This window comes from Kryptolebias marmoratus, linkage group LG6 (assembly GCF_001649575.2).
Source record: "Kryptolebias marmoratus isolate JLee-2015 linkage group LG6, ASM164957v2, whole genome shotgun sequence".
NCBI lineage: Eukaryota > Metazoa > Chordata > Actinopteri > Cyprinodontiformes > Rivulidae > Kryptolebias > Kryptolebias marmoratus.
Window position 1 is genome coordinate 8,335,155 of NC_051435.1, and position 16,231 is coordinate 8,351,385.

The 16,231-nt window shown below is 38.0% G+C and overlaps 1 protein-coding gene across 1 annotated transcript; it reads left to right on the forward strand.

Annotated features, from left to right (window-relative positions):
• On the forward strand, window positions 1-15,762 carry asmt (acetylserotonin O-methyltransferase). The gene is made up of 8 exons (XM_017423877.3): window positions 1-193; window positions 3,873-4,047; window positions 4,250-4,379; window positions 5,331-5,399; window positions 8,171-8,289; window positions 11,389-11,529; window positions 13,561-13,683; window positions 14,307-15,762. Exons 1-8 carry the CDS (start codon window positions 95-97, stop codon window positions 14,522-14,524), a joined length of 1,074 nt encoding a protein of 357 aa, XP_017279366.1. The 5' UTR covers window positions 1-94; the 3' UTR covers window positions 14,525-15,762.
• Window positions 15,763-16,231: the final 469 nt, after the last annotated feature.

A 16,231-nucleotide genomic window follows, 5' to 3' on the forward strand; every position in this document is an offset into this window, starting at 1 on the left:
TGTCTTGAGAACCACCTTTAGGGAAGGTACACACGTATATAAGGTCTCAGAGAAGCGGGATGTTCTGAATTCCTGGACGAGTCCTGTTTGAACCATGGCTGCACAACAAGATATGACTGCTGAGAGGAAAGCTGCTGCTGACATGTACCCGAAGAAAATCATGGAGTACATGGACGGCTTCCTTATCTCCAAGGTAAAAAATAATGTTATTTTAATTTAATTCAGCTTTTAAAACTTTAATCTGACATAATTGCAGTGTGGCAACACATTGGAGTCAAAGTTTTAACTAACTGTAGAGCAAATATTTGTTAGTTGTAATGCAACACTGTCTGGAACTTATCTTTTTATTTTCCTAAACTTTAAACTTGTGATATGAGTGTACTATTATTGAGCAAAACGAGGCTCAAACTGAACAAAATGCACAATTTACTTTAGAACATCTGTGTCCATGCCCTCTGGCACGCTCCTATACTGCCTACTGCCTATATTACACTAATAAAAAAAACCTCAAACAACAAAAAAATAAAATGAAAAAAATAAATAAATACACAAAAGAACGACTTAGTATGAGGTCCACACAGAAAAAAAAGAAAAGCTTGTTTAGGTTTTGAGATTAAAGTGTAATTAAAAAAAATTATAAATCTATTGTCAAAAAAGTGTCCATTTTATTAACAAAAAAGTTGACTTTTAAGGAAGTCAACCTCATTGTGCTCCAGAACTCTTGGATTTCTTTGTTTGTTATTAGGTTAAGATTTTTGTATCTAACAGTTGTGGGTGAACTTTTACTGCAAAATAACATGAAATATTTTAACAGACTGAGACGCTGCACCGGAACTCACAGAACTATCTGTTGATGATATTCCTGTTCTGTTATGTATGCAAAAAGATACAACCAATAAAAACTAAGTGACAAAATAAAATAACGAGTTAATCAAAATGTTCACAAATCAAGCTTTGATTCAAAACGGATCAGCTCAGAAGCAAATAGATTCAATTATCACAGCTACTCTGAAAGAACAGCCAGCATCACAGTCACCCTGGGAGAAAAGGAGTGGTCGCAGCATTTATGCAGGTAATTAGCCTGGACTCTGATTGGCTGTGTCAGCAGGGTGTAGCAGGGTGGAAAGAACAGAGAGCTCTTTCATAACAAGGGAGCCTCTCGAGGTTAGCGAACATTATGTTCTAAATTCAAAGATGTTTGAATATTGTTCTACTAGCCCATTATGTAGCCGGTACATACCTGATATGTCCCATGTAGGTAAGTAAGTACCCAGTCCTGTAAGCTACGTACCAGGTATGTACTTAATATGTACTGGGCTGTATTATGTATTAGTACTTGCCCACCAAGCCACAAAACTCCAGTTTCTGCACAAATCTGGACTTTAACATCTGAACGAAGTTGATCAAAGTAATCATAAGACGTTGCTAGGGATGATCGCTTATGGGCTAATCCAATATAGATTATTTATCAATAGATTGCTGATATGGCCCTAGCAGTGTTTCAACCATGTGTACATGAGTTAGACCCTTAACTTAGTGACCACCTTGTCAAGGGGAGGGGGAGGGGGAGTGTTCTGTGGACAGATTAATGAATTATGTTTTGCTCGTCTGGTGCTGCCATTTTAAAGAATCTGAGTCATGTAAACTTTCTGAGCTTCGGCAGTAAAAAATGCCTTAACGGTGTGCCATTTGACAACCGGCATTCAACTAAAGATGTGAAGGGTAATCAAACCCAAAGTTTCTACAAATTTCCATTTGTTCTAAAGCACCCAGAGAGGGGGGAGCAGCGGGCAAATGCCTGCAGGATTTAGACCCTGTTAATAAAGCTGCATAAGGCTCCATCCCAAGAACAATGTGAAATACGTTTGTGTGCTCTCACCTTTTCATCACAGGTAAACATTGGGTGTTTTTACTGTTCCATTAAGAACTTGTGAGGATCTGGGTTTTGGTTCCGCCCTTTGGGCGGCACCACTAATCATTGTTCCACAGGTGTTCCTCATACCACTGATGAGACCAGCCAGGATTTAAGCAGCAGGTGGTGATCAGACCTTCGCTGGAGCATCGAACCTACTGGGTTAGATTCTCCGCCTCAGCGTCTAACCTGAACTCTTGCGCCTAGTGTTAACTACGTTCTTTGTTTTTGCCTACGTCCTAGGTTTTTGCCACACCACGACTACGGATACTAAGAACTACTTACCTGGAACCACTCGGATACTTACCTTGCTGGAACTGGCTCGTCACTTCCTGGAACTGCTCCTCCTCTCCTCGGCGCTGCATTCACCTCCTGGATCTGTAAGCAAACAAAAAGACATTATAACCACCACCTTTCAACCGTCCCGGACCAAGACTCGTACCCGAGACTCACCTAGCTCTCCTTCTCTTGCAGACCCCTCCGGATACCGCCCACTGTATATAGTTNTTAACNACNTTCTTTGTTGCTGCCTATGTCCTAGGTTTTCTTGCCACGCCACGACTACGGATACTAAGGATCACTTACCTGGAACCACGCTGCTACTTACCTTGCTGGATCTAACTCGTCACTCCTGGAACTCCTGGAAATTGCTCCTCCTCTCATCGGTGCTGCATTCACCCTCTGGATCTGTAAGCAAACAAAGAGACATTATAACCACCTTCTTGCTACTGTGTGGATCAAGACTNTGTACCNGAGACTCACCTAGCTCTCCTTCTCTTGCAGACCNGCTCCGGATACCGCCCACTGTATATAGTCTCACCCTGTAAATAAACTCACTTACCTTTACTTCCGTCTCCGTGTTTGGTCTTGGTTTCGCTCTTCTGGACAAAACCTCCCGAGTTATGACAGAACTGTTGTGAAATAAGGCAATGACTGATCAGAAGAAAAACACTGTTTTTGTTACAACCATTAACATTTTTGTCTAGGGTAGCGCAGGGTGTAGTGCGAAATGGGGAAACAAACAAAACAGTTTTTAATGCAATTCACTGATCAACAGCAGGGTGTGGCAGGAAAGAACAGAGAGAGCTCTTTCTCAACCCCTCAAGGTCAATCGACATAATGTTCTAAGTTCAAATATGTTCAAAAATTGTTCTTCTAGCACAGTAAGTAACAGGTGTGTATACCAGATATGTACCTAGCTCTATGTATTGCTATTATAGCCAATGAGGCAGAGTTTTGACAGGCTACAGTTCTACCATGTTGTAGAACCAGTTCATACAGTTTAATTCTAATATATAGTCAATCCCCAATACTTTTATATAAATTTATATTTAAACATAAATGCATCTAACCTGATGCTTTAAGTACAGATAATGTTTTAGTACTATACTTCTGGTCATTTATCAGGGTTGTGTTTTAAAACTGTCGCTGGCAGACTGAATCGGTACATTTTAAGTCACAAAACTCCAGTTTCTGCAAATAGCCTGGCCTTAACATCTGGATGAAGTTGATCAAAGTAATCAAACAAATAAATAATAGGAATTAACTGGAGAAAATTGTTTATGAACTTATACTTTTTAAAATGTATAAAGATGGATTGCTAATGGTGTTTCCAACCATGTTTACACGAGTTAGTCCCTTAAATTACATACTTTTGGCTTTTATGACAGAGTGAAATACCCACACTGTTCAGGTTATATTTACCTCACACTATGGTTAGACCATACAATGTTTGTTTATTATTATTATTATCCTGACTGTACATCAATCATTATTCAATCTCCAGCCGAGATTACTAAAAAACATCAGTTTAGCAGTTGTCATTTAATTTCCCATGCTGTTTGGGTTTGAAACAAATCCACTTGTCAGCACATTCCAGTATGTTTTTGTTGACTGATCTTGATTGACTCTTTTCTTCTCTGTTCTGCTACACATGTCTTGTCTCTGTTGTCTGATCTAGACGATGTTCGCCGCCTGTGAACTGGGAGTGTTTGATGCGTTGTTGGATGCAGGGCGCCCCCTCTCAGCAGAGGAGGTCAGTCAGGCAGTGGGAGCCAACCTGGACTCAACCGAGAGGCTGCTGGCTGCCTGCGCTGTCCTGGAGCTGCTCAATGCACACCGGGACAATGGACAAGGTCAGAACACACACAGGAAAAAGCTCAAATTAGTTATTGAGATTTTAATTGGGATCATCTGTTTTGATTTATTTTACCCCATTGCATGTCTCACTTAGATTTTACACCTGTTGTCTGCTTGTCTATCACACACCTAAAAGGTCAAACTCACAACTGCATTTCATTCTCACCTTATCTGTCCATCCTCCTCTACCTGTTTCAGTTTTATACAGTAACTCGGAGGAGGCTCGGGTCTTCCTCACTCGCTCCAGTCCTCTGTCTCTCAGCCATTTCAACGAGTACTTGTCCAAGACCATATACGTTCATTGGCAATATTTCACTGACGCCGTCAGGTGAGAACACTCAGCACAGACATGAGTCTAAACATTCATCCTACAAAGAGTTAAAACAAAATGTATGTCCTGTTGTAATCACACAGTATCTCCCCTACTGAACTGATAGATGCAGCACAGGCACTTGTAGATTATATTGAAAGTCGATTTGTTTTCTAAATCAGTTCATAGATTTTTTTAATTTAAAAAAAAAATAAAATCTATAGTATTCAGTGTGGTAAAATGGTGGGCAACACCACTTACTAGTACTATAAATGACAATCAAGTGATCAGAACAGAATACTCAAAAACAATAAAATTCAACAGTTTAGCTTAAACCACAGCTGCACTGAGTGACAGCAAAATCTTAAAAGAGAAGCGACGAACCTGTGTCTGTCTGACTGATGGAGATCTGCTCCTGTCTCAGATCTTGGCATGCTCATGAATCTAAGTATTTAATGCATCGTGTTGCTTTTCTCAGCAAAACAACTTTTTTTGTAATTTGGCATTTTAGAAGTTCGAATATATTGACTTCAAAACAATTGGATTATGCTTAAACTAACTTTGATCTATATTTAATTGGATTAAAGCAGAATGACTGGGATTAAATCTGAGAGTTGAAACATCTTTGTTCCCTTCCTGTTGGGGCTCAGAGTTTACTTGTTGGGTGTACTTGTTTAGGTGTCGCAATGAGTCAAATTTAGGATTTTATTAAAATGAAGTCAGCCACAAGTGGGCAGTGATGGACTGTGAGAAATTCAGAATCAGTGTGTATTCCTGTTAAATATGGACTTTAGTCTTCCTTTCTTTAAATACTGAAACATAGCTAGACTTCCTGTGAATGCACAGATAAGTCCATCTGAAATAAAAATTAAATGGAACAAAAGATTTGTGTGTGTGTGGAATCAAAAACCCACACAAACTGTCCATTTTGTTTAGTTTTTTTAAACTATAATTTGGTTGTCTTCACAGAGAAGGAAAAAATCAGTATGAGAAGCCTTTTGGAGTCAACTCAAAAGATCTGTTTCAAGCTGTGTACAGGTAAGAATCCATCTTTATGCTGAATACTCACAGTGACAAGCACACAAATGTAACAAAAATGTAACACGTGTTCTTCCTCATTTACATTCCATCCCTGTCTCCCCATCTTAAACCTGTCTTTCACTCGCTCTCCCGTCCCACTTAGCAAAAGAAAAATGCCTTGTTGGATTCATTAAAAAGCAGAAAATATAAGATCAAGAGAGCCAAATGAAAAGGATGAGAAGGCAGTGATGTGAGGAAGCTTGGGGCGGAGAGAGAAAGAGAGAGCGATAAACATCTTCCATTGTCCTAGAGGTCTGGTGTGTTTATATATACCAGTGCCCACAGTTTTAATGCTTCACTGATCTGCTGGTCAGCAATTTTCAGGGGTCACCACACACTCAAAAAATCACACTTGGTTAGCTAAAAGAATTTGATCAGTCTGCCTGAGGGCACAAGCTTTAAAACACTACAAGCCCCTAAAGGACACAAATCCATCCAAAGTGAAAGATGCTTCCTTATTTTCCTCATCATCGGTACTATTTGCAAAAGAACAGATCTAAATGGGAAAATGATCTGACAGACATGTTAACAAATCTTATTATATTATACATATATATGAAAGGATAAGATAAAATACACTTTTCGGAATTAGTCTATCTTTAGCATAGAAAACCCTCACAAACAAAACCATAGTAACAGTAAAAATATAAAACAAAGGATTTCTTCACATTTTTATTAATTCCCATCTGATGCATTCATTAGAATAAAGGGGCCTTATACATATCAAGTAAGTACATTTTTCTTTTGCTGATTGTTTGAGTTTCTGGCTTTTTAAACATACTTTTCAGAAATCAGTCAATGGTTAAATACAATCTGCTTTATTGTATAAATGTGTTTGCAAAACAAGAATATGCCAACTATGAACCATGTAAACAAATTGTAGCACATATTGTGCACATAAATTTGCAATCTAGGGTTATTGTATTCAAATTGGAATCATACAAGAACAATTTCAGCACCTGTGCACAATTGAATTAATATGGAGAAGCAGTTGTTGCTCCCCGCTGATTCCCCCAGTGAAATACTGTGGGTAAATTAGCAAGGGAAAACAACCACTGAAGTCCTTCAGTGTGTTCTTGGAGCACTGCAGCAGGAGCAAGATGATTCAAAGCTGGATGGATGAGTCAGACTCCTGTTTACCCTTCGCCATTTAACCGCTCGCGTACAGCACCTAAATAATTTACAGCCAGGTCTCTATCTCAGCTTCAATTCGTAAACTCAGAAAAGCAGAAAACTGCTGGAAAGAATCCTGGCAGAAGAATGAAACATACATAAATGTGATCTGACATAAACTGACAAAAACACAACATTTCTACATCTTTCACATTTCTGAGAAAAGAAACAACATGGCTATTACACCAGTTTACATTTTGATCATTACATTATTTTTAACAAACAGACTGTAAATTGTTAGTTTTAGTCGGAGGCCTTGAGGGTGTCTCAACTCCACTTTTTTTCTGGCTATGCTTCCTGTTTGTTTTGTGCACAATAAAGGCCTTCACCAGCATTTGTCACTTCCACAGTATGAATACATGCATTTATGGGACACTGTGTAGATTTCTGCCATCATCTGTGAGCAGCTGTCTTAACCAACACAGTAATTTGCTAAAAATGATGAATACGGCTGATATTATAGATGCAATACAATGTATTACAATACATTATAATATGACAATATGATACACTACAATATGATATTATAAATAAAACATATAGTACAATAAATTAATACAATAATTTAATTTTCCTTTGTTATCCTCCAGGAAAATTTGTTTCAGGCTAAGTATTGTCCTCGTAGCTGCTTAAAAAAGTATGTATGTAATATAAAAATAAAGCATAGCAGCATAGTAGGAATCTTACACAATACAGACTGCATAATTCCCATTAAGAAATACATAAATGTAAAAAAATACATAATAGAGTGACCCCCTACAGTATCAAGACAAGAACAAGAACAAGAAAAGAAATCTTTTTGATCGAAAACATCCTGAAGAGCCAAAAAAAAAAAAAACTTGGTTCCTGTAAAGATTCAACTTAAAGACGTTCCGTTTACGTCTGAAACGTTCTCTCATTTAAACTCCTGTTTTGCACTGTAACGGTAAAGAGATATGATACAGTGTACAATTAAATGCACTTTTTTAGGATAAAATAACCACAAAGCAGAATTTGTCATTTGAGGGCGTTTTGTATCTGTTGCCCCAAATGTTTTCAAATTGAAGCTGACAGTCTTCTGTTTGGCCTCAGAGTCATTTTATTTATTTATTTTTTCACATCCACTGCAGTCAGAGTTTGAGGCCAACAATGAGTCACTTTGAAAGTTCCTCTGGATGTCATTGTGTCTTCTGAAGTTGGTTTGAGTATCAGATGACTGAGCACTTTGCTACAGTGAAGTTTACAAGTGGAAGCGGTGTCGCAGATGCAGAATGTGTGTGTGCGTGTGTGCATGTTTGGGTATGTGTAGCCCTCATGGTGGTTCTGCTTGATGAGGTGGAGATTCCTCAGAGCAGCAGCACTCACCACAGGCTCTTCTGTTCTGCCGCACCCTGTCTGTCAAAGAGAGATACACCACGGTGAAGCCACCGGGAAAAACTTTCTTTATGAAGTTTGTGTGCTTTCCTTGCGCTTTAACCCTTAGGTGACATGTCACAAAATGATGAGAGACATAACTGAAAGGAATTAAAGAATTAAAGAAACCTTTTTTTTTGTCCTCTGTGTGCTTGTCTGTGTAGGACGGATGAGGAGATGATGAAATTCATGGAGTTGATGAATTCTTTCTGGAACATTTGTGGTAAAGATGTGTTCACGGCCTTCGATCTTTCACCTTTTAAGGACATCTGTGACATTGGAGGTAAGTTTTGATAAGCACAAGCAAAGAACGGCAGTGTATAAAGGAAAGAAATGGTGCTTATACTCTTATTTTTCATGTCTTTATTCTGCATCTTAAGATGAACTGCCAGATGACTCCACTCATACACTGACAGGATTATAATGCAACAATCTATATAATTAAAATGACCATCTCAAAGTATGAATGTTGACACTATATGTAGTGATAAAACAAATAAGTAAATAACTAGCTAGCTATTAAGTCAGACACAATTTTGGAGTAAAATCAGATTAATATGTGCCTTTCAGTTCTGTATTAAAATGGGTAAGAAGCCTCAGAAGTGGTCCATCCTAATAAATTGAGCCGTAGCATTTAAACAGTACCAACACTTCTGTGCCAAGCTGCCCACAGGTGGGCCACATGCAGTGTGTACCACTTCATCTGACCTCACAGGGGAGCTGTGGAGCCACTAAAAGCATATAATCTGTCCATTTGTGGCTTCTCCTGCTCCTTGTGACTTTCTCAACATGGGGATGTCTGTTCATGCTTATGTATGAAGCTGCATGTCCAAAAAGTGTGAGCAAGTGAACATCAAGAGCCTCAAGGACGTGACTGCAGTGTCCCATGTAGATCATGTCTCTCACACAGCATCTGTTCTGTCTGCGCCCACCTGCTGCTCAAGATGTGTCTTTCTGTCAAACTCTGCCAACTAGCTGATCAGCACTATACTGTAAATATGTTATGAGCCGATATCTGTTTGTCTGAGTATTCATCTGTCTGTTCTTCTTCACATTCGTCTTAATAATGTCTGACAGCAGATAATGATTGTTACCTTGATGGATAATCTAGCAGAAGACAAAGAAATGTTGAAGTTAAAAGCAGCATAGATCCAAGATGTCCTGAGTTTTGCATTTGAGTATGGATCTACACGTTACTCACCGATCAATGAAACTAGGTTTTAAGCTGAGACTGATGAATATCATGGCCCTTTTCCCCCTTATATTTCTGGGACCATCTTCAGATCAAAAAAAAGATAGTACTCAGATATTTTACTTTGGTAAATTATATTCTGTGACAGCATGTCTTATGGTGATTACTCACCCAGCTACACGGTGGTAACTCCATATGATCACAAATGAAAATCTAAACAGGATAGATCATCTGAAGCGTTTGCAGGGACCACATAAGTGTTAGTGCTTTATACTCTTTTGCCTTATTTTTCTTTCCTCTCACTTGCTCACATTGCAAACAAATCCAAGTAATCCATACAGATACAGGAGTTTTTTTGCATCATATCCAATGCCCTCTATGCTTTAAAACGGCGTCAGTCTGCAGCATTTTTTGACAGAAAGCATATCTGCTGCAGAGGAACTTCAGTTACAAAATGCATGGGTGAGCAGCAGAGAAGCCCAGATCAATTTCCCTGCAGACTCTCCAAAAATGTTTATTGTGACTAAATATATTCTTGATTTCAATGAAATGATATTACACACAAGCAAAAAAAATACCATCCTAACAAAGGTATAGACACAAACAACATTAGTATTGCAACAGCCTTTTCTATGGAAAATCTCTACGCTTTCATCAGAGGCTCATTATCAGAAACAGCTAGGTAAGCTTCTGGTCTTGAACAGTGTTGTACGTTTGCTTTTGCTCCTCCTTGTTGCTCTTTGATTTTTCTCCTCTGCCGACCTCTGTTTGATGTGAGAGCTATGCGGTATCTTCTCTGTGCGTAAAAAGCAGAAGCTTTGAAAGAATACAGACTCATCCAGCAGCAGCAGGTCATGTTGGCTGGATAGCTTGGAGGAACGCTTGCCCCGCATGCACGCACATAAACACACACTGTCCCAGCTGAGTGGCTTTATACGTTTGTCAGAGTGAGATCCTTTGATGCTCCATTCTGACTCACTGCAACACTCAAGTCCTGTCTTTTTCTTACTCACAATCCATTTTTTCCCAATAATTACCTGACACTTTCTTCTTCATGCTCAAAGAATGACAATTATAGTAAAAAAAAAGCATCAAGGTTTATATTTCCACATTAAATTTTTGATTTTGCTCTTATGCGTATGTTTAAATTCACATGTCAGTGCCTTAAATTCTACTCATATAAATATGTGCAACCTCTGATCTATTACCTATAAGGATGAAAGCATATGAGGCACAAGAACAGTACAAGTCTAAAGACTAAAGACCTATAGGTAATGTCAATAATCCTCTTAGGGTTTGGTTGGGTTTAGCAGCAAGTGAATTGTCATATTTTGAAGTTCCAAGCAAGAAAACCAAGTTAGAAAAAAATGAGCAGGTGTCAGAACCTGAGCAGTTTAGACAAGATGCCTGGATGACAGAAAGTACTGACTGGTGCCCCTGTTATGCAGTGGTTAGGATCTAAGTGGTTTAAGGAATGACAACTGGTGAATTAGTGACAGTGTGATGCATGCCAGAGACTTATTAATGCAGCTGAAGGGTGAAGGCTGGCTCATGTAGTACAGCCAGGATCTGTAGGATGGCAAATAGCTGATTGTCTTGATGCTGAGAATGATAAATGTCAGACTGTAAAGCAGCAGACTTCTCAGTTGTTTCAGTGCACGCTCTATTTTCTTGAGCAGTAAAATACTATAAACAGCACTAATCTCATGTCAACACACAGAGAAAGCAGCAGCAACTCTCTCTTTAAGGTTGTTAGTCAGCTCACTCTTCAATAAAATATGTTAAGAAAGTAAAAGAATGCTGACAATGTTTATTATGTATTTATGTAAAATGTTTCTAATTGCATGTATTTAGTGCCCACAAAGTTTTTATTTGCACCTGAGCTTGTAGAGATAATAACCACAAACCACATGCTTACTCAAGCTCTAATCAGGTATTTAATGTCCTAACCTTTTAGGGCAATGGATGTCTAATCTTAAATAATGAAGTTAGATGAACCATAATCCCAAAGCAGCAACATTCGACTGAATACAGATCATGGATATAAATTATGAACTTGAAAGCATCTGCTGTGCTCATGTGACTGTATGTTAGTTGCAAGGTTGGGTGCAGTGTGTCTGTAATAGATGTTCTACCTTGTCATTGAAGGTTATACAGCATAACTAAAAGTAATTTTGTCCTTCCTTCCAGGCTGCACTGGAGCATTAGCCAAGCTCTGCACGTCAGTCTACCCAGAATGCACTGTGAAGATCTTTGACCTCCCCAAGGTGGTGCGCATGTCACGGGAACACTTTGTCAACGAGACTGAACAGAGGATAAGCTTCATTGAGGGTAACACCATTACAACTGTGTTCATTAATGACAGTTTAAGTGCAACAAATACAAGCGTACATAAAAGAAAACAGAAACTTAACAAAAGGATGCATAAGAAACTGGAACAATGTCACAACACGCACACAAAAACAAGGCTTCCATGTTGATGCTGTCTTGATTTTTCTTTTTAATTCTGTCCATGAATCTGTTCGTAATCTGTGTTTGTTTGACTTTTTGTGTTTGAATGTGATAATAATAAGTATGCTCAGTCTCATTAAAATTATATAAGCTCCTGGCACATGCCAGGCCAAAGAAAACGATGGCAGAATTAGGTTACCTGTTTAATTTATTAGGAGGAAGGGTGCATCTGCTATTTAGCTTTTACCTTTTCATTAGTTGCAGTGTGGTTGTCAGACTTTATTGAAGCTTATAAATCTGTCCCACAGACATTCACAAACAATGAAAATGTAATCTTTTTTCAACACAAACTGAGTCTCTATCAGTAATTTTAGTCAACACACAAACCACTGGAGTTATATTACAAATGGACGTAATCCCAACACTAACTAAGCAATTCTGACCACCTAACATTTCTATTAGTAAGATCTTAAAAATAACTCATGACTTATCTGCTCTTTTAAACACCAAATTCCACTTTTGATACAATCGGTCATTAACCTTTTTGTTCCACTGACTGACTGCTGCTGGACTGAAATCATTGCGTACAAAACTGTCTATTTGTACCCAACACTTCTTTCGTTGGCTTGCCTCTGCACCACAGCTGCTGATGTGAGAAAACAGCCTGCAGCAGCAGGTATTCTTAAAAACCTGCAGCGAATGTCAATTCCTTCCCCTCCTGCGGTTTGCATGCAACCAGTGCTGTAACACAACATTTTTAAGGGGTCTGATTGTATTCTTTTGTGTCCACTCTGGACATGACACTCAGACCAAAATGAAATGCGAGTGAGTGAGTGACTGGCGAATGAATGTTTTTCTTCCAGTAAAATCAACACTGAATGTTTAACAGAGCTTGGAAATGTGCTGTAATCAATGTGGGTCACATGCATTTAGAATAATTTGATTACAGCAGACATCATCCATTTGTGGTAATTATGTTTAAGCGTGTAAACCACTAATCAAGTCATGTCATTAGTTGAGGGCTTGACAACAGAATTATTAATTATGTGAAATAATTAAATCAGATAAAGAGAAGCCTGCGAACCAGTTTTAAGGCAGCTCAACTTGAGTCCTTAGCAACATTCACATTACTCACACAAGCACACACCCTCTGTATTATTATTACTGTGGTGCATTTATTCCAGTTGTGTTCTGCGACTTTTTCTACTCAGACAATAATTCAGATCTGTCACGTTCATTCCTAACAGAGACTGAAGAGGAAGTTAATATCATTGCTTACTGCATTAATATGAAAGTTAATCTGCCTCATTATTGTCTGCCGCTGAAGGCTAAAATCCAGTGTGGTAGTAGCTGAGAGTCATTTCCAATACAGAATCTGAGTGTTAACTGATAACACAAGATCTTTTTTGAAAACTTTCCTATTAACTGTTGAAGTCAACTATGTCTACCTGTTAGCAAAATGTTTCTCATGAACCACTGGATGGATTTTAATGGAACTCAGAAAGTAATAATTGGGTCTACAACTCATTTACTTGTGAAACCAATACAATTTAAGATGGCTGCCACAGTCAGCTGACCTTAAGAGTCTCAAAAATGGCTAAAATATTTCTGTCTTTGCAGATTTTGAGCTAAAATTTGGTGTGGTAGCAGCTGAGAATCATCCTCAATGCATTTTCTGAGCACTAACAGATCCCACGATATTGCAGGAGATTAAGCTTAATGTCATTCACACAGTTTGACCAAAACAGCTATAACTTTGTCCCTTTTCAGCATAAGATCATTTTAGTTTAAAACTCTGGAATGATAGGCAGCACAATTCAAAGAATGCTTAACATTTAAGGTTAATGATGTAAAAATTGTAAACTTACTTATTTTCCTGGAAACTCAATGTATTTGTTTGTGTGTTTTAAGGGGACTTCTTCAAAGACTCCCTCCCACCAGCTGACCTCTATATCCTCTCCAGAATCCTCCATGACTGGACAGATGAAAGATGCATAGAGCTGCTCCGTGGAATCTATAAAGCCTGCAAACCAGGTGTGTGTTTGTGTATGTGTGTGTGTGTGTGTGTGTGCATGTGTGTGTTTTGGTGCAAAAAGGATCAGTACTTTTTTTTTCCCTGCCAGAAATGAGATGGCAGATTGTATCCCACAATGCAGCTGATCCCAGAAAAATCTGTTCCTCTGGCTTTGATCAAAGTCAGACCAACAGACAAAATCAGACAAAAAAATAAGAGAACACTGCCATAGGAGGGGAAAAAAACCGAATCATTGATGAAAGAAGAGAGTCCTACTTTTACTGGACAGTCTGTTGTTTAAATGAGCCCAGTGTTATCCATTGATAGATTTTATGGGTAAATGGTGTGAAATTATGAAATACTTTAAGAGTTCTTCTCAGTAGCATAATCATGTTTATATTATTGCATTACTTTCTTACTCCGAACCTTTACTTTACATACAGTATTGCCAATACATTTTATTATGAGACTATATTTTGTTTTTTGAGCAACAACTTTGCTCAAGACTTGTTCTGAAAGTGGTTTGCTGCAGTCAGGTTCAGCCAAAAACTCTCCAGCAATCTAAGCATTCTCAGAAAAACGAAGCTAAAAGACATAAAGAGAGGCTCAAAATGAATGACGTTTTTTATTGCTCCTGCTGCAGGAGGCGGTGTGCTGGTGGTGGAGATGCTGCTAAACGAGGAAGGATCTGGCCCACTGAAGGCCCATCTCCACTCCCTGAACATGCTGGTGCAGACAGAGGGCAAAGAGAGGACAGGGTCTCATTACGCTGTCCTGCTAACGGCTGCCGGCTTCACCAACGTCCAGCACCGATACACCGGAAAGGTCTACGACGCTGTCCTGGGTCGCAAAGAGAAATAAATGCTGTCTGTTCTCATTAGAGAAACTTGTGATAAGGAACATGTTTACGCACACTGTCTGCATTAGGCATGGGGCGATAAACTGTTTCAAGTTATAATGGTGTCAAAACCACTAAATTTTCCTGCCATACTGTTCCTATGGTATAAATGCCTTAAAACAAGAAAACAGAAACAGGGAGTATTTTTCATATTTCCCCCTCCAGGACCGGGCATGTTGCCCTGAGCACTTATTCAGTTGTGTCATGTAGCTGTTACTTACGCTCCTTAAAACAAAAAAAAAACAAGTGGTCTATGGTGAATGACGTCCATAATTATGTCCAAACGTTTTCTACTGATATTAACATCTTAATCTTATACACAGTCTACAAACACAAAGTTAAAAGTTATTGCTTAATGAACTGTTTTCTTTATAGATTACTTTTTAAAGGTATCACCAATGACTTTTTATGGTTTCATGTTTTCTGGGTTTTCTTTCTTCTTAGGTTTATGTTCATGACCTTGTATTCACTTAACGTACATTTATAGAAAAGATGTATTTTCATATTAGTCAAACTCCTGAAATGATTCCTTTAGCATTCAAAAATAATAATGCATTTTACTTGGAGGCGCTTTTTCAAGGTACCCAAAGTCACCTTTTTCCTTTTTATTTACTCCTAAGTGTTATAATGAGGAGCTGGTACTTATAGTTTAATAGTGTTTGTTGCAAGTAGTCACATTTTTGTTTAAGGGTTACTTCTTTTAGTTCTTTTTAATAATCTGTGGGATTAGTTGGTGGTAGATTTATTTGTATCATTTATTCATTAGTTTGGGGTGTTTAAAATTGTTTTTGTTTTGTTTGTTTTCCTCTCAAAGACAAGGAAATACTGATATTGAAATACTTTTTAGTATAATTCAATTTGGCCTTCCCCTCCTTTGCTTTCATCACACCAGATAATTTAGGAAAAAAGGTCTTTATCACTTTATGGAACTGTCAATAATGCCAACGCAAACATTGTGTCACGTTAATTCTTCTACAATAAGTCTGAAGAGTATTTTCATTCGATTTTGTTACACGTACTAACAACAGTTGTCTAAAATAAATTTAAAGATACTTTTCATTTTGTTTGATTATTTCCAGTCACCATAACTATTCACTATAAATTCAACTGTCAAATGTCTTATTTCATGTGATTCATTATTCAGAATGTCTGCTGCTGATATTGTATGGTTTTGAGTTGGGTAATAAATTCTTAAACTTGAGTAAAATGATGATTCTTGGTTTTCAATGAGCGGGGTCAGAGTTACTCATTAACGAAGCGTCTACTTCTGATTATTTTGAGACTGATTTAAACTGGTTTATTGTTTCACTGATAAACAGAACGTGCCCTTTACGAGCATCAAAATTAATTAGTGCCCTATAGCTCATTACATCAGTATTAAAGATCAAATAGTTATCTTAAAAATGTATTTATATGACTCTGGATATCTGCAGAACCTGCTCTGTACAGTCTGATGTTTGATCCTTGTTCAGTTCAGTTCAGCTCAGTGTATTTATATAGTGCCAATTCACAACAGAAGCCGTCTCAGGGCACTATATTATAATTATAATCAAACCCAATTATAGTCAATTTATTTCAGGTATAATGCAATACAGTCACATACAGTACATTATGAATCGCAATTAGTAGGAAGTATCTGTTTAAGGAAACCAGCAGATTGCATCAAATTT

Coding starts and splice junctions, on each gene's coding strand:
- asmt (XM_017423877.3), top strand. CDS start 95: ATGGCTGCACAACAAGATATGACTGCTGAGAGGAAAGCTGCTGCTGAC. Junction 194..3,872: donor ACGGCTTCCTTATCTCCAAG/GTAAAAAATAAT, acceptor TGTCTGATCTAG/ACGATGTTCGCCGCCTGTGA. Junction 4,380..5,330: donor TATTTCACTGACGCCGTCAG/GTGAGAACACTC, acceptor TTGTCTTCACAG/AGAAGGAAAAAATCAGTATG.